Source organism: Homalodisca vitripennis, chromosome 6, assembly GCF_021130785.1.
Source record: "Homalodisca vitripennis isolate AUS2020 chromosome 6, UT_GWSS_2.1, whole genome shotgun sequence".
NCBI classification, from domain to species: Eukaryota; Metazoa; Arthropoda; class Insecta; order Hemiptera; family Cicadellidae; genus Homalodisca; species Homalodisca vitripennis.
This window is the reverse complement of record NC_060212.1, coordinates 122,294,327-122,313,080: the sequence shown is the minus strand read 5'-3', so window position 1 is coordinate 122,313,080 and position 18,754 is coordinate 122,294,327. Positions and strand designations below refer to the sequence as shown.

The 18,754-nt window shown below is 33.5% G+C and overlaps 1 protein-coding gene across 3 annotated transcripts in view; it reads left to right on the top strand.

Annotated features, from left to right (window-relative positions):
* The window catches only part of LOC124364873, an 86,477-nt gene that overhangs the window by 15,134 nt on the left and 52,589 nt on the right, over positions 1-18,754 (top strand). The window contains exons 5-9 of one of the 3 annotated variants that reach the window (XM_046820667.1): positions 2,529-2,861; positions 4,350-4,501; positions 11,462-11,571; positions 14,342-14,610; positions 16,312-16,523. In XM_046820667.1, the coding sequence (XP_046676623.1) occupies positions 2,529-2,861; positions 4,350-4,501; positions 11,462-11,571; positions 14,342-14,610; positions 16,312-16,523 (1,076 nt within the window). Of the gene's footprint in view, positions 1-2,528; positions 2,862-4,349; positions 4,502-11,461; positions 11,572-14,341; positions 14,626-16,311; positions 16,524-18,754 lie in introns of all 3 variants that reach the window. The other 2 variants (XM_046820666.1, XM_046820668.1) reach the window with 2 other exon arrangements.

The following is an 18,754-nucleotide window of genomic DNA, read 5'->3' as shown; positions in this document are numbered from 1 at the left end:
CTCGTTTTGGGGGGCGGTAGACTCCTAAAATGTACAAGTTTGACTTTTTGTTTATGTTGACAGAAACGGCAGACACTTCACAAATTAAAGAATACTTCGATTCTCAATGTTTAGTGATACTACTTCATTGCTTAGGCTGTCCTGCTTGTAGATTGCAACCCCTCCTTTAGTTGTATTATTTCTACTAAATGCAGAAACCAAGCTGAAGTTAGTGAGCCTTGTATTAACTATTGTGCTCTCATTCTGACCATGTTCAGTGACTATCAAAAAGTTTGGTCTGACTAGATGTAGTTGGTGGTTCAGTCTGTCGATTTTATTGTTAATGCGGTCAGTATTTTGATGAAAGATCGTTAGACTCTCCAATGTATTCTGTTTGAATTCATGAAACGTCTTTTGTACCTCGATAACTTCATTTTGTTTTTCTTGTGTCCCTCTTCTAAAAAATTGTGGGAAGTTTCATCAATGTTCATTAGATATTCAGGCTGTCCGTTGCTGCTCGAAGTTTCAGTTATTTCAAAAGATTGTAACGATACAGGACCTTCTGTTTTCCGTTTTGAGCATTGTGTTAATTGTTGATTCTGTCTTTCTCGGTTTAGTGTTTTGTTGTTCCTAATTTCCTGATCCTGCGTTTCTTCTACACGAATCTCAGTATTTTGTAAGGAAGAGTGTGTGGATATATTATTTTTATTTAGGAACTCTTCAATGTTATTAACATAGAATTCTTCAAATGTCTCACCCTCTCGAAGAAGTTTAGCACTTGCTTTTAGGGGGTTTAGTAAGGTTGTTTATTTCTTTCATCAATTCTTCCGGGACACCACCCTCAACATCTTTTGATTCAGCAGATCAACCTGTGGTTACTATCATTGGCTTATCTTCTACATAAGCAACTTTGGAGTCTTCTAGGATACATACTTTCTGCTGGAGGCAACATAGTAACTTCTTGCCCCCTTATTTCTTTAATTTGTTCACAGTCATGATCTTCATAACATTTGCGCAATGTTGCCTTTTCTTCTTTTATTTTTTCGATTTGTATATCTTTCTCATTTAACATTTGCAGAAGCTGTTTTTCCCTTTTATGTAATGTATCATTGTCAGATTGAAGAATCTCTACTTCTTCCACTAGTGTCAAATATCTGAACCTTATCTGCTTTCAGGCATTTGATTTCCTCGAGCAAGGCGTTACCTATTTCACCTGCCATTCTCAGTGCGTCTTCATCAGTGGTAATGTTATTTTCAACTCCGTCAGCATGACTCAGTTGAAGTTTCAGTTCGTCCAGGGTTTTCATTGTTGAACTTAAAGGTGTACTGCCATCTCTCTCGAGATCAGAAGTGTCACAAATAGGGCAAAACCATAGGTCGTACCCTTTGGCGTTAGAAACAATCTTTTCAAAGTGGTCCTTCATCATGCCCATATGTCTGTAATACCATGTACTACTTTTTTCTTTCTTTTTTTATTTACTTTTTTTCATTAATTTGCTCATACTTAAAATTAACCACCTCATGACTGCTAGTGTACTATGCAATAGTACGACAGAAATGTTGGAAAGCTGTTGTTTTTATCACACAGGCAATGAATCCCTTTTCACTACCTTACATCGCAGGAGCATCAGTTACAGGGGAAAATAACTTAAATAAGTTTAAGTCTGTTTTAACTTATAAAATTACATCATAACTTATTGATTCAACTCTTCTCATAACTGTTTTAGCACTCTTATGCACATATTGAGTCCCAGGCACATTTCACCTTTTTCTTAAATTATTAAGTAATGTATCTGCAACATTTTGAAATATGCATCATCATTGTAAAGTTTTTTAATTTGTTGCAATCATTTTTGAAACAGGAATACTCATCGTTCAAAATCTTTAAAAAGTAGATTTTTGAGCATTGAGATTTTTAACTGTCAACTGTAAATGAGTTCTGTGAGCCAATACTATCAAACTGTATCCTCAACAGCAGTATCCTGTGAATGTTAACAGTATAACATTCTTTTTATCAAGGAAAACTTCTGGTAGAAACCCTTTTTAATACTGGAGTGAACGGTTTTGTAATGACGCTCATGATATTCAATGTTTTTTCTTCCCAACTGATACACCTAAATTACAAAGAAAGCACACACATTTGTTTTACCTGGGTAGAAAAGAAATAAGTTTTTTATTCTACACGAAATAATTTTTTTCTATTTTGCTAGAACTCATTGTTTCAAATTTCCCTGCAAGTTACCAGTAGCTTGTGATTGACAATTTGGAGAAATCTAAACTAATACTGCATATTCTGTTTGAAATTTTGAGATAAAAGCCACATGTGAAATCTACCTTTCTTCCAACTGGGCCATATAAGATATTTTTCGTTTTACTGTGTTGAGTAAAACTATCACATGTTCAAATCTCACATGATTATACTCATTTTGTTTAGGAGTTTATTTATTCTGCTTGCCATTATGGTTTACCTATTTAAAATTGAATTAATAAAAAATTTATAAGGTATTTTTATCAATTGTTTAACTACAATTAAATGCTCTGTTCTCCAGTTCCTGTGTGCGGAATAAAGCATGTGGATCCGGAACAGCAAAGTCAACGCAGAATTAGAATATTCTTCTGCGTACGTGGAGATCTCTGCTTAAAGAAAAAACTCTCATATGTATCAGACACAAGCCAAAAAGCAATGAACAAATTTTGTCGAAATGTTCCGGTGAAAAACTACTATCCATCAAAATCCAAGAAACGATTTTGCTGTGACAGTGAATATATAAATCAGATCAATATAAAAGATAAATCCACTGGCAAAACTATTCACCCTTTCAAGGATGTTCCACATGTTCCATTTTACCTTAAGTATGCACCAGGTTTTCGAGCATCTTACAGTAAGTAGACAACAAACTGGTGTTGTAACTTTTGCAATTATTTACTCATTACTTAAATATTGGTTTGTGTATTACAAATAAACTATTATTACTTTTAATTAATATACGTACTTTGTGGTGTACTACAGGGGTCTGTGAATAACCCTTTGCTGTTCCTGATAATGATCAATGACATAGATTATAATGTTCCTTGTAATGTGATTTGTTTTGCTGGTGACACAACCTTGGTTAACTCCAGTGTAGATATAAATAATTTAAATAAAGACTGTAAATATTCACCACAAGAAGTTGCTGGTTGGTTTAGAGCCAACGGGCTTTTATTGTAGGTATAACTCAGTTTATTGTATTTAGCCAGAAAAAGGTCTGTGCAATTGACTAATGTATGACAAAGGCCTTAAATGAAGCCAAATTGTTTGGTATTATATTAGATAAGAAACCTACCTGAAACAGCCACACAAACTATATTTGTAATAAGTTGTCGAGGATAGTCTACCTGATGAGAGCCCTACATCCAAATGTATCAAAATTATATCTTAAAGTGACCTATTACAGCTTCTTTCAGAGCATACTGTTGTATGGTGTTACTCTGTGGGGCAGTTCAATTGGAGTCATTGTAGACCTTTGTTTGTGTAGGAAAATATTTTAACTGTATATAGTCTGCATATTTTAAATGTGATATTATATATTAAGAAGGAAGCTAGTTCTTTAACTTTAAGATCAGATGTATAATGCAAGAAATCGTAACAGTCGAGATGTACCGTTTTGTGTTTTATGAGCTGTTACATAAATGCTTGCAATATACATTTTAGTCCGTAGTATTGATGGTAAATGCATTTTTCAAAAAACCTTTTCCTACAAAAGGTACATATATTTCAATAACTATAATATGTACCTTGATGATTTCTTTACATTCTTCCATAAACTTTACCAAATAATTTAAATGTAATATAAATCCTTTTCATTCATCAAAAATACTGGTGACTTATAAAAATTCACAAAAATGCTTCTTGACTTAGTTTTGAACATTCCAAATTACAAATATACTCTAGAATATATATTTTAAAACAAAAAAACGTATGACCCTGTATTTATTATTGATTGCATGAGATATATGTATGTTAATTTAGTCTAACTGACGTGGTAAGATAGGACAGGCCAATCCCCCTCCCCTAGGTCTAGTAGTGTTCTAGGACAATAGTTAGAAGAAGGAGGAAGGTTCAAACACTATTAGTTAACTAGCTTAAGAAATAACCAAGGCTAAAGCCTTGAAAGAAAAAAATAATTAATCAGCTAAAGCTTTTGACTAATGGATACGTATCCATGAACAATTTAGATTAATTGCTTCATTTTACGGATATAACTTGTGCTTTTACTGGTTTCATGAATGTAAAGTATATATAGATTATTTTTGCTACAAGGGACTCTATAAGGGAAAATGGCCATACTGTACTTCCACTGCCAGATTACAGCCTGTTAATGTGTTCACAGTGTGTGAAGCTTATGCAAGAATGTTGTGTGAAGACGATATTAATGAGTGCCAATACTCATGTCCACTTGACCATAGATATACAAAAAACAACAAATTCATGTACGACAAATGGGTTGATGGAAACCAAAAGTATGGCGAAATTCCTCATCAGGTATTTGATATTGACATATTTCATACATGTGAAATAGGGTAACAAATTGCTTGTATTATATCACATTATAATTCAGAAAGCGAATACTATCATTCTTCCAATAAATGTCCAAAATCCATGTTAATCAACACATGAAAGATAAATATATCTTATTTTTCATAGCAGTTACAATTTTGCCTATGGTTTTTATAAACAGCATTGTTCTGATTTAAATGAATCCAATCATTAAAATTAATCAGCTCTGTGTATTTAAATCTAAATAATATATTAGGATATTCCTTCTGGCACAGCTGGCAGACAGGTAGAATATTCCGTTTGTATAAGATTTATCATCTTGTGAGTTATTTTACTGAAAATAAAGCAAAAGGTTTTAATTGCTGTTTGAAAAAAAAATATTTTTCTTATATTGGATTTAGGTCTACGAAAAAGCTCACCAAACTCGTGCCTGTGGCAGTAAACCTTCTTTTTTTTACTGTCCTAGGTAGACTCTAAGGATTTTCTTATGGTTATTCTAAACGTAATATATTTTATTATAAATTATTCAAATTCAGTAAAAATGTAATCTATGTGAATTTGTCTTTTTATTATTTTTTTACTTTTAGGTATATGACAAAACTTTGTGACCAACTAGATAAGTATTTGGGCAAAACTTTTAAGAGGCCAAAAATTCAAATCCGCCCCTGACTAGATTTAAAAACTAGTTCGCAGTTATGAATAGACAATATCTTAAGTTTTTATGAAATGTGTAGGAGTTCAATAAATAGTTAAATAATATCTCGCTAAATTAAAAAGTAGATATGTACTTAGTAATAATAATAATAATTTTTATTGCAGTTTGACAATATGTACATTGTATTGCAAGCGTCATTTGTTCAAACTCCTATAGCTAAAGCATTCACACATACATTCAAACATACATAAGTTCATTAAATTCATTCTCTCATTCAGTACTATTAGGACCATCAGATCCGCACAGAAATAAGAGATTAATTATCCCAGCGGCATGTTAGGAACCCATTGACATATTAAAACGCATTTGACACCAAAAGGTGTTTCAACTGAGCTTTGTAATGATTAAAATTTTGAGTGTATTTTAGCTCTTCAGGGAGCCCATTAATTAATTTGACGCCAACTTGTTTGGGAAGGTTCACAAAACAAACAGTTCTGTGTTGCTGAAGACGTAAGATATCCCTGCCTCTAGTCCCATAATTGTGGACCTCCCTGCCCTGCACTAAAGTGCACCATGAAATGCCACTTCAAGAATATAGAGGCAGGGTAATTTCAGCAACCCAAGCTCCATGAAAACATCTCTACACGACTCTCTGTAGTTTTTAACCCAGAAAGAATTCTGACCGCTTTCGTCTGAAGTCTGAATACTCTCAAAAATTGTTGTTGGGAACAGCTTCCCCAAAGTCAAATTCCTTATGAGAGGTGAGAATAAACAAGGCCAAAATAGGCCATTCGTAAGACTTCTGGAGAACATGTTTTTGGCAAGATGCGCAATGCATGAATACTTATAAAGAAAAAGTATGAGCGTATGGAATACTCCTTATGAGTCCCCTTTGTAAATCTTTTATGTGTACTTCCAAATGATTTTTTTCTTGTCCTTGAATAAGTTACAACCTCAAACCGGAACAACAACTCTGTCTCATAAAAATATTATTGTTTCTTTACACTGTTGGTATAAAAAATCTTATTTGGCTGTTATTATATTTTTTCTTAAAATATTACTTTACTTAGCAGATTTTCAGACTTCCTGTTAATGATGAACGGGTTATCTGATGACTCATCTTATGGTATCTGATGGGAGGGTACTCTATTGTGGTGCTAGTGAATGGTACTGTGAAAATGTATATTTTACTCTGTTTTGCCATTTGGATAATGGAAGGAATTGATGTCTCAATTATTCAGGAAGAATAACTCTTTTAACTTTATACTCATTAAATTTAAATTCTGGGGTTTTACATAAAATAAATTTTGAATAACATAAACTGTACAAAACTATAACTAAAATGTTTTGTATTTTCCTCCGTACAGTACCTATTATGTAACGGATCAACATTTAGAGGAATTGATAATAAATGTCACCAGTCATCAGTGCTGGCTGCAGCAGCACCTGATAGCTATATTAAGCCTAACAACACAGTTGATCGCTGGCTGTCACCATGAGCAGACATATTATCAGTGAGCTCCTTATCTCGTTATCATGAGTGATTGTGGACTGTGCTCGGACTCATTGCCTGATGCCGATGAGTGTGCTGTCTGTTCATCCTGCACTACAAATTACCGTTTTCAATGTGCCTATATTCTTGAAACAACATGGAAAAGGATGGGACAGAAAAGGCATGAATCCTGGAAATGCAAAAATTGCACAAGTAAGTCCACTATACCAAAAGATATGATATTGAAGCTTCACGACGATTTCTTTAAAAAAATGGAAGATACAGTAAAGGCTCAGTTTAGGGAATGTGATGGTAAATTTACAAGTCAATTATCTGATCTTAAGACATCTGTGGAATTTAGCTTTGGTAAGATAGATGAATACGAGAGTAAATTGATAGAATTTGCTTCTAAATGCAATGCCCTAGAAAAGTCACACAATGAGTTAAAACAGGAAAATGCTGTTCTCAGGCAGGAATTGAGTAACTATCAGGTTCAATTGGAATGCTTGGAGCAATATAATCGCAACAAGAATATCCAAATTGAAGGTATACCGGAAAAAACAAATTAAAATATGTTGGGAATAATTAAAAATTTGTCTGATTTTATACATGAGCCAATTGAATATCAAACAGATATACAGGTGGCTCATAGAATTCCAGTTAAAAGGAACAGAGGCCCACGTCCCATTATAGTACAGTTTTCTGATAGGAAGAAACGAGACTCAGTATTGAAAAAAGTAAGAAAAACTCTAAAAACTTTTGCAGTGATGTACCAGAAACTAATGTATATTTCAATGACCATCTGACCCCATACACTAAGAATCTGCTTTTCCATGCTAAAAAGCTTAAACAACTTGGATTCAAGTATGTATGGACCTGGGAGGGAAAGATATTTGTCAGAATGGAGGACAATGGGGATAGAATCCGGATATCTTCTAGTCAGGACCTAAAGAAGCTGGGCATTGACTTCTCAGGTTAGAGGGCGCTGGTGGACTGTGAGTTGTTTTACGGTAAATATAATTGACTGTGCTTGTGAATGACTCAGTTTACTAAACTGGAAGCATTACGTATATTTTGTTTGAATATGAGAAGCTTGAGAAAACACTATGATGAACTGATTGTTTACCTGTCCAGCCTTTCAGTAAAGTTTAATGTTATCATCTTAACTGAAGTATGGATCAAGAGAGGGGAGGAGAACAGGTACCAGATGGGCTACGACATGCTTCTGCAGGACAGGCCAGATAATCAGGCCAGTGGAGTCACTATCTAGTTGATGCATCTCTTATCTACACTTACCGCTTATCTTACTGCTGACTGCTGAGTCAACGTTATCTTAAGCATAAATATAAATAATGTAAAAACTAGTTTATATAAATAATGTATATGGTGTTTATAGACAATGTAAGTTTATTTATTTTGAAAATTACTTTGAAAATATTTTGAAAAATTATAATGATTTAATAGTTATTTTAGGGGATGTAAATGTCTGTGTGTTAAAAGATAAAAATAAGGGTTCTGCCACTGATTATTTAAATTTGATATCAGCCTAAGGTTATGAGAATTTTATTGATACTCCCACTAGAGTAATGAATAATTGTTTTTCTTGCATTGATCACGTTTTAGTAAGAAATTAAAAGAATAAATCACGGTATTGTGGAGCTGGGAATCACACACCATTATGGTTTAAATGTAATTGTCTTGGACACTATCGTTAATAAAATGAATACTATATTTGTAAAAATGTTGGTTATACCAAGCTGAGTAGACAGCTGGCTGTGGCAAACTGGAGCTCCGTTCAAAATAGCCAAGATGTAAATAATAGTGCTTTGTATGAATTTTATAAAACCTACAATATTTGTTATGAATCATCTTGTACATTGAAAAAAATAAATAGCAGGAACAAAAAGCGTAAGGAATGGATGTCTAATAACTTAATAAATCTTATAAACTTGAAAAACGTCTTGTATAAAAATTATTGTAAAAATAAACTTGATGTGAAATTAAAGGAAGAGTACAGTAGTTTGGCTAGATTTGTAAATAGACGTATAAATCACTAAAAGTTAAATTTTTATTCTAAGTTAATAGATAATTGTGATGGAGATAGTAGGAAGTACTGGGGTATAGTTAGAGAAACATTAAATAGAAAAAATAAATGTATAAGCAGCATAAAAGCAAACGATTGCCCAGTTAAGTAACAATTCCCAGGTAGTCCAGTAATGGGAAATAAGTCTCTCATTGCTAATGTATTCAACGGTATTATGTTAGTGCTGTACCGAACCTTAAAATGAATACATTTGGGTTTGACATGTTTATACAGGAACAAAACCTGTAACTGATGTCTTGTTGAATAAGTTTGATATGGAATTAATGGATATTTATAAAATAGTACGTGGAATGAAAAGTAAAAGTAGTTATGGGATAGATAGCACTAGCAAAATAGTTGTTAAAAATAATATAGATATATTTGTACCATTGTTGTACTGCATTTATGAAAAATCTCTTGCACAAGGCATAGTTCTGGACGACCTTAAGGTGGCTGTAGTCGTATCTGTATACAAGGCAGGCGACAACAAGGCGGTGTCATCATATCGTTCGATATCTCTCAGTCTCGATATATCTGTATGTGTTCAAATATAGAAATAGTCGACAATGTAAAATATTTATGAATGTACATTGACTCTCAGTTGAAGTGGGGATTCCACATAACATCCCTGACAAAGAAATTGAGGAAAATCAATTATGTGTTGTACCATATGAAACAGTTTTTGAGTAGCGCATTATTAATACAGTTATACATGTCATGGTTCGAGAGCACAATGATATATGGATCGTACACTATAGTGGTACCTTTAGCACAGTGTTGCAGCCTGTGGTAATGAGTCAGAGGCATGCTTTGCGAATGGTATTTGGCCATCGGTGTACAGGCAGAGCTAGTTAATTGTTCACTGATAACAATATCTTAACTTTCAAACAAGTGTATGAGTTTAAAATGTTGATGTATGTTTATAGACACTTGCAGGATTATCCCATTAATATGTATACAGGGAAACAAGAGCTGCTCAATTCACATTTCTCGGTGTACCAAATTATTTTAAAGAAATTGCCAGACACCAGTTTTCCTATGTTGGCCCAAAGATGTTTAATAAATTTGTTGAGAGATATGGAAATGGTATATATTTTGAATGAAAGCCTAAATGTAAGATGAAATGTTTAACATTTATAATGGAGAATGTATAAAATTCGCATCGGGAGTAAATCTAGTTACAGAATGTTATCTGTTTTCTGTCTTTGTTATTGATATATTTATTTTTTTTATTCATTGCCATGTGTAAAAAATGTACAATATAAAAAATAAAATTATGATTATATAAAGTTATATTAGATTATAATATAAAAAATAAAATTTTATATATATATATATATATATATATAATTTTATTTTTTATTTTATAATCTAATATATATTAGATTGTTATTATTATTAAAGCTGTTTGATTCTCTATAAAATTATATGTACTGTTATTGTTATTATATTAATTTATTGTTGTTATTTGTTGATTTGTTTCTATGTTTATACCTTGTTACTTGCTTATATTATTTATCTCTTGTTATTTATATATACATATATGTGTATGTAGGTGTGTATATGTATGTAGATTTACATGCATATATACGAGTACAAACCATGTTATTAATGGATATAAGTATGTATTTATGCATGTTAGTTGTTAGTAGCAAATTGGAAAACATGGTGGGCTCAATTAATTTATATTATTGATTAGTTTACTATAGTAACATTCAAAACATACTCGTATTTATGCATTTAACTGGAAGAATGCATTTATCTCAAATATCTATTTGTAATGTTTAAACAGAATAATTGTGAATAACTTGTGCATGGAGAAGATCTAAAAGAACTGTTACAAGTAAAGGAATGACTGTCAAAATAAGTAATGTAAATACTCTACTATAGTAAGCCAACTTTACTTCCTGCATGCACCATTATAGGGTAATTAGGAATGTACAGTAAAAAATGCATATATTAATAGAAATATACATTGCATGTAATGTTAATGTTTTGCATGTATTCAATTTTGTTATTCTCAGAATAAAAATCTTTTGAACTTGAACTTAATGTGTGATAATATGAGCTATTGATATACATTTAATCTATCTGTCGGTCTATATCATAAGTTCATAGATTTTGAGAGAGATATTTGTAAATTGTTTATAACATGACCGGACTTAGCCACTAAGAAGTCATAGTACTTGTGATTTTGACTATTTTTCCCATTTTGCTCTCTTTGTTTATCCAAAATTCAGATCTTTCAAACATAAGTTCATGGACTGTGTAGTGTATAAAATGTATGATACCATATCAAATTGATCTTTTTTTCTGGATATACACCAGAACCTCTATTAACTAAAACTTAACTATCCAAATTTTTGTGTTAACCAAATTCATTCTAAAGAAAAGAGAAGGATTTTTAGTACTTAACTCACATAAATGATCTTACAACAAAATTTAGTATAAAAAAATGGCCCATAGTGTCATAATGGATATTCATGAGTACTTCTTTTTTTATATACAAAGGATGATATTGTGCTATGTATTATTAGATATTAATCAAATTTTCAATACAGTCAAAAGTACCTCATTCCCATTAAATTTGTTGGAATAAAACACTAATTTACTTTTACAGTTGACAATGTGTCCATTCACATATCATGTGAAGAATGAGCGTATACCTACGAAATTAAAATTCAACTACCTTTCAATACAATTCATATATTACAGGCTCTGTTGGGTGTGTATCAAGAAGGTTTGCTCCTTTCATTTTACTGTGGAGGTACTCTGATAAGCCGACGTTGGGTGCTCTCTTCCTTCAGATGTACTAGTCGCTATGGGTTTGTATCTGACATTACATAGCTTATGCCTCAGCATAAATCAGACATTTTGCAATATTAAGTTACAGACTTTTGACTCTGATAAGCCATCATTCTATGCTATCTTCCAACAGATGTTCTGGTTGCTATGGGTTTTTATCTGGCATTACAAAGGTTTACGTCTCAGGATAAATTAGACAGGATACAAGCTTAAGGTATACAGATTTTGTGATACTGATGGTCACTGGTATGGTACAATAACTAAACTTTATCATACCATAACGCATGTACTGTATAATGTATTGCAAATGTCTATGCCTGTTTATAAAGGTATTCTACTTAGTACAATAGTATTCACTCAACCTCCACATATGTGCATGTAAGCACTACATTCATATATTAGAACATTAATAAAGTCTCTGAATGTTCTCTCACATTAGTCTGTAGACATCCAAAATGTGTTGGCAATGAAACACATTGTGAGTTAATAAACAAACTCAGCATTGTTTTGATATCAGATACCTTGACTATAAAAATAAGTGTAATCTAGATGAAAGAGGTGTGCAGACGTGGAATCCAGGTTCCAGCAGTAAAAATCTGTGACAGCGTCAGGTGAATCAGAGCTTAGCTCATCACTAGCATTTAATCAACCCTAGCCACCATACCTACTTTATGTGTAGAATATTCGGTTGCTCCACTGTACTTTGGGATCATGTCTAAAAAATAATAATGCATTCAATTGTGCATCTGATGAGACTAGGATAATACCATATTCATCTAGGTTTCACTTAACTTTGTAGTCTACATGTCTCTGATGTTGAAACGAAGCAAAGAGTTTGTTAGAGCTTCTTCATTGCCGACTTTTTGAATCTCCAGACTGACTTTTGAATCTCCAGTCAAGTCTGTGACAGCGTCAGATTTCAGACGCTGCACAAAACAGACAATTGGAGCTTAATTCATCATTTGCACTGAATCAACCCTTCCTATCATAGCTATTTTATAAATCAGGTTGTGTGTTTATCCAATGCAAATTGGTTTCATTTCCTGGACTGTAACAGAAAGCAATTTTAGCTTTACTATTACTACATAACTAAAATTAACAAGCTACAAAAGAATTGTATAGTTTTTGAAAATGTAGTACGGTATGTTTTTTTGTCAGAGGGCTTGTAAAAATAATGCACGAACACTTGCCCTTACCGTAATCAAGCAAGCGAGTGTGGGGCTCTCTGACAGGTGTTTTCCTGAAGGCATACTGATAAAAAACACCCCCTCTTCTTCTTGGACCAGCCTGAAAATGGTGTTCCTGGTGTCTTGTTTGTTTTTATTCCCATATTAGTTATTCACAATCTGGAGTCCCTTTTTTTGCCCTTAGGATTTTCTCCATGTATTTGGCTACCACATTCCAGCATTCCTGATCTCGGAGCTTAATTCCAATGATAGTCTGCGGTTGAAGATCTTTCTGCAGCTGCATCATCAGCTCTCTTCTTTCTCCCGTCCATCGTCTGCTGCACAAAAAGACGGTATGTTCCGTGTCATCCCAAGGTGAATCTCCAAAACACATTTTCTGTTTCCCCATCCTGTGCAGGTATGATCCAAATTAACTGTGGCCCAGTCGGGAGAGTCGGAGGGAGGTCGCCATGGGAATTTCTCAGGAGACATTATCGCCTCCGTTCCACCTCATCTGTCATTTTTTTTCTTCACACCTTCGCTGTTCTTACCTGGGCTAGTTGCTCTTGCTTCACAGCAAGTGTTGGTGTTCCCACTATTGAGTCCATTTGCACAGGTGTCCAAGTGTACGAGAGGTGTATTTTCGGTGCGACCGGGGCTGTTAATTTAGCTGTTCTCTTTCTTTCACTGGTGCTCTCCGTGATCCCCTCTTCGGTCATAGATCGCAAGCAACGGCATCACACAGCATCAGAACACTGTTCTTAACTTAAGAAGACATATTTATTTATTTCATGGTGACCTGGTGAATCCGTTCTAGGATCTGGTTATAACACTACATACATCCTAGATAAGTGCCATATCTATTCTTCTTTTCTGGCATTGTTTGTACAGTTGCTGCCGGGCTTTCAGCTGTCTTTAACACTTCTACAGCCCTTTTACTTCCTCAGAATTCTTTTTAGGAGGAGGATCTGGCACCACAGGATTTACTAAACCAAATGGTGGTTACCAGCTAAACGCTTTCTCTGCAGAACAGAAAACTACGCAGCACCACTATGGTCATTTTTCCATCCATTAGAAATAGAGGTATTTGCCCTCTGATTCAGGTGCGGAGTTTCGTTCTCGAACCCCAGATGAAGCAACAGCTAGCGAACAGCAACCAGTGACCACCCAGCACCAGCATCCGCCTCCCGCTTCCACGCACTCCATAGGAAGACCTGTGAATCCAGTCCCCCCCCCTTCGTCTCCACAGCCAACCACATGAAGATCCTGAGAGTTCAGTAGGCTTTCTACCACAGACCCACCTAAACAGTCTCCTGCCTGATCAAAGACAGCCAGGTGTTTCCTCTAGTTTGGGATGCACTATTTCTCAAACCGCAGTTCACCTGGGTAAACTTGCAGAAAAGAGGCGTGTTAAATCTGGTGGCCCGCAGACCGTGTTCTACAGAGTCACCAGCTACGACTCACGGTCCAGCTCCCTGTCCCACCCATGCGGGAGCAACATGAGCATCCTCATATATGAAATAAGATAGTGGGGACAAAAGGTAGTTTGTAAATTTAATCTTGTTTTATATAATTATTTTATGTAATCTTTTAATGTTTTTCTGATGAATTATGATTTTTTCAGAATATATGCCAATTTAATATTGTTGGGAACAAATGACATGTTAGAGCCTTTTGAAGTCAACAAAGAAGAAAAAATTTATCTAATAACAAATACTTTATATTATCCTTTCAACTCTTCAAGACCTGACAAAAGCCGCAGTACCCTCTACGACTATAGTTTGTTTAAAACACATGAAGAAGTAACGTTCTCAAAATACATCAAACCAGCCTGCTTATACCACACAGATCCGCCTGTCAACTGGAGAGAATTGTTTTTTACAGGATATGGCGGTGCTTATAATTTTAGTAAGATCGTTAATTTATTTGTAAATAATCATAGGATGTGCACTTTCTATGCAAAATTGGGATTTACTCTATAAACTTTATTGTCATGACCTTTTGCTCAAAGTTTGCAAAATGTAGGTTCAATTCCTTCCTTAATACATTGTTTCAAATGTCCCAACCTCCTCACATAGTTTGACTGACACCACTTCCTCATAGATCCATTGATTGAACTCATGAGTCTTAATTCTCTTCAAGCCATAGTATTTTTAAGGTTCCAGATGCTACCAGTTTTCATAAAACTATGTGTCATTGAGATCTTAGTTACACTCATGTTTTCGATTCGGTAGATATTTACTAGACACAATGTTCCTAGTAGTTTGAAACTGCAGCAGATATTTTCCACTTTTATGGGGTATCATAGTTTACCGAGCTAAGCCCCCACTATGCCCCTGTATTCTGTTTATTATCATGCCCCATCACTTAACATATGGCCTTGTAGTATGGGGAGCAACCACAGTATCCAACCTGAAATGTATCCTGCTCCTTCATAAAAGAGCAATCCACCTTATCAAAGGCAACTGGAGAGAAAGTTGCAGGGGAGCTTTCTTACAACTATATATCCTGACAATCCTCGCACTATACATTCAGGCGATAATTCTGTATGTGTACGAGAAACTCTTTAACTAAAAGCCTGCATAAGTTACCACTCTACCACAGCACACTGAATGAACAGAAGCCATAATGTATCTGTACAAAACTCAGTGATCTGCTAGACGAGGACGTAAGATGCCAAACAAGAGAATACTATAGACAGCCTTCAGTACTGGTTGGTGAAGTAGTTCTTCTACTCCTTCCACAAGGTTTTACAATGGAGAGAAACCCTTCCACTGTACTGACAATAAGTGTAAATAACCAGGTTATTAGAATATGAACAAACTACTGGAAAACTGAAAGATTATGTAAATAGCTGTAAAAATAATTACTATAGTTATTTCATCTTTTTTGAAAAGGTAATTTAATACTAAAAGATCTAAAGAATTTCTATGCTCTTTTAAAATAATTAATTAACATCACAGTGGCAATAGCTTCAGATTTATGTTTAAAATAAGCCTTTAGTTACTAGAGTAAATAAACATATTTAGAATATTGTAGTATAATATTCTTGATTTTCTTGTTCTTGATAAAGTTTAAAACTCATCAAGTCAAATATTTATACCATTAACATTAACAAGGTCCTAGATTTTTAAGTGCTGGTCTAATATCAAGGGGTTTACTAAAAAAGTATTTAAAACTCCTGTTACTTCTTAAAATTAGTAAAATTCTGAGTATAATTAATTAGCCTGTAAAAAATTATTTCACTAGTTTATTATAACGAAATGCCCGATCTATTTTTGTAACTTATTGTATTACTTGTGTTTAAAATAAATGAAACTTCACTTTATAAGTTTGAAAATCTAAAATCTGTGTAAAAAACTACATTCTGTGAAGTTTAATAATTTTAAAATTAAAATATCCAAAGATTCAATAATTTTGCTAAATACCAATATACGATCATCACCTGCAAGTCCTCTTATTGTCTGTCCCACCATCCCCTCACGGTTTTTACTTCTGTATAGCACAGCACTTACTATTAATTATCTTATATTCTTTACTTGCAATAGCTTCCTGTCATCATTACAGTCAAATTTTATGTTCATTTTGTTTCAGTAAAGAGAATTAAATTTCCTGATTTATTTTCTAAAGAAATAAATGTACAAGGTTACAATTTATGGTGTCGCCCGCACACTTTGTACGATAAAGAAGACCATTACTATAGTAGATATGGAGGTGGCTTGCCAAACATTTTGTGTGGCAGAACTGTAGGATGGCCAAGTATCATTAATAAAACCATAGAAGTAAAGTTTGCATCACCATGTAAGGTAATTGAATTGTTAATTACATTTAAGGTATTATTGTTACAGTGATAAACTAATCTACAGTTCATTAGGAAGAAAATTCATCTTTGCGATCATGACACAAATTTAAAAAAAATTTTTCATATCTTTACATTTTGTAACCTCTTGAGTATAAAACCATGCACAACTGGAAAATATACAGAATTCTTCATGTTTGATATAACATGAAGAAATTATTATATGTTTAATAATTATTGAATATTAATGTATATTTTTGTTAGAAATTGAAATTATCTTGTGACTAAAGTTTATAAGCCAATCACTTAAAATCCTTCTGTAATAAACTTGGACTTTAAGTAATAATTTAATTAAATAATACTCTTTATCTGTATTAAAGTATGAAGATATAGTGTTCTAGTTTATAGTTGTCTTTCTGTTACAAGAAAGCTCCAAAATATAAAAATGCTGAAATGCTAAATTTACTAGTTCCAAAGATTCCAAGAACTCCTGTATGAGGTGTGTTCAAAAAGTAACGGGAACTTTTAAGTTTTATGGGTTTGGAGAGTCCGATTGTCAAGATTTCTTTTTATTATATCGGTATTCATGCTCCTGAAGTATAATAAATTTTCCAGCTGTATTCATTGTTTACTTTTTCAATGGTAGTTAAGATTAGATGTGTTTTAACGAACACAGCGATTTTTATTTGATAAAAAAATGGATAAAAGAATTTGTATACATTTTTTGTGAAAAATAAAAAATAAATTATAACAAAGTGTGAGAAATTATTTAGTTTACAAAACTAATTACAAAACTAAAGCCTATGAGTCTGCTATGAGTAAAACAAGGTTTTATGAGTGGTATAAATGTCTCAAATATGGCCGTGAAGACATTGATGATGACGAACACTCCGGAACCCTCAGCACTACAATAACCAATAAATACATGAAAAAGTGGAAGAAATTATTATGAACGATCACTGTATTATGATCAGAGGAGTTGTTGATGATGTTGGCATATCATCATTAGCTCATGAATTTGGGTATAACATGTATGGTAGCAAAATTTGTTCCAAAATAGCAATGAATGGAAGCTGCTCATGAGTCACTAAATGAATTCAATGATGATGCAGAATTATTACTGAAACGTGTTATGACAAAACATGAGTTTAAGAATATGAAGTCGATACTAAGGCTCAATCATCTCAATGGAGGGAGGCATTCTAGATCACCAAGACCAAAAAAGGCTCAACAAGTGCAGTTTAACGTGAAAGTCATTATGAAAGTCATTGAAGTCACTGTGTTCTTCAATTTTAATGGCATAGTGCATCATGAATTCTTGCCACAAGGTCAAACGGTCAATAAGAAGTACTAACTGTAAGTTCAACACTGTTTAAATGAAGCAATTGAAATAAACACCTGGATCTGTGGCAAAACAATTCATGGCTTTTGTACCATGACAACGCACCTGCTCACACTCCAATGCTTGTTCGTGAATTTTTGTCCAAAAACAGTACTGTACCTATGCCCTAGCCTCCATATTCTCCAGAAATGGCTCTGTATGTCTTTATTTTATATCCAAAAATAAAGAACCTTAAAGTAGACAACATTTTAATGTAGATGATTAAGTAAAGATTTAAAAAATTCCCATTATTTTTTAATATACTTTGTATTTTATGTGCTGACCAAAATTCACAAATATTCTCACCCTCCTCCTAGAAGATCCATTATATCTGCCTACTGAACGTATTTCCAGCTACGTAGATAAACTGTTACAATCTTTAATTAAACATTTTGACTCTTTGTCATAGGTCAGAATATGATGATTATGTTAAGTTAACAGCTCAATGTTGGTGGTGCCATATGTCGTAGTTCCGATTGTCAGTCGTGTGATGAATCACATTTTGTTGTGTCATATGTGAAGTCTCAATGTGGATCATGTGAATAACACCTCATAGTGTTATGAAGTAAATTCAAATTTGAGTGTTCGTTAGTGAATGTAGGCCTAGTTGAATTCTATATAATTTAGTATACCACTATTGATGTACTCCAGGTTATTAATAACTTTCCTGAGTTTTGTTTATCATCATCATATCATCATCATCATCATCATCATCATCATCATCATCATATGACGTTTCCGTTATCACGGGTCGTCGTACACAGCCTCCTCCACTTTTGTCTGCCATTCCAGGTCTCCTCTTCCTCCACCTGCATTTTCTGTAGTCCCCTTCTCTCTATGTCTTTCCACACTTGGTC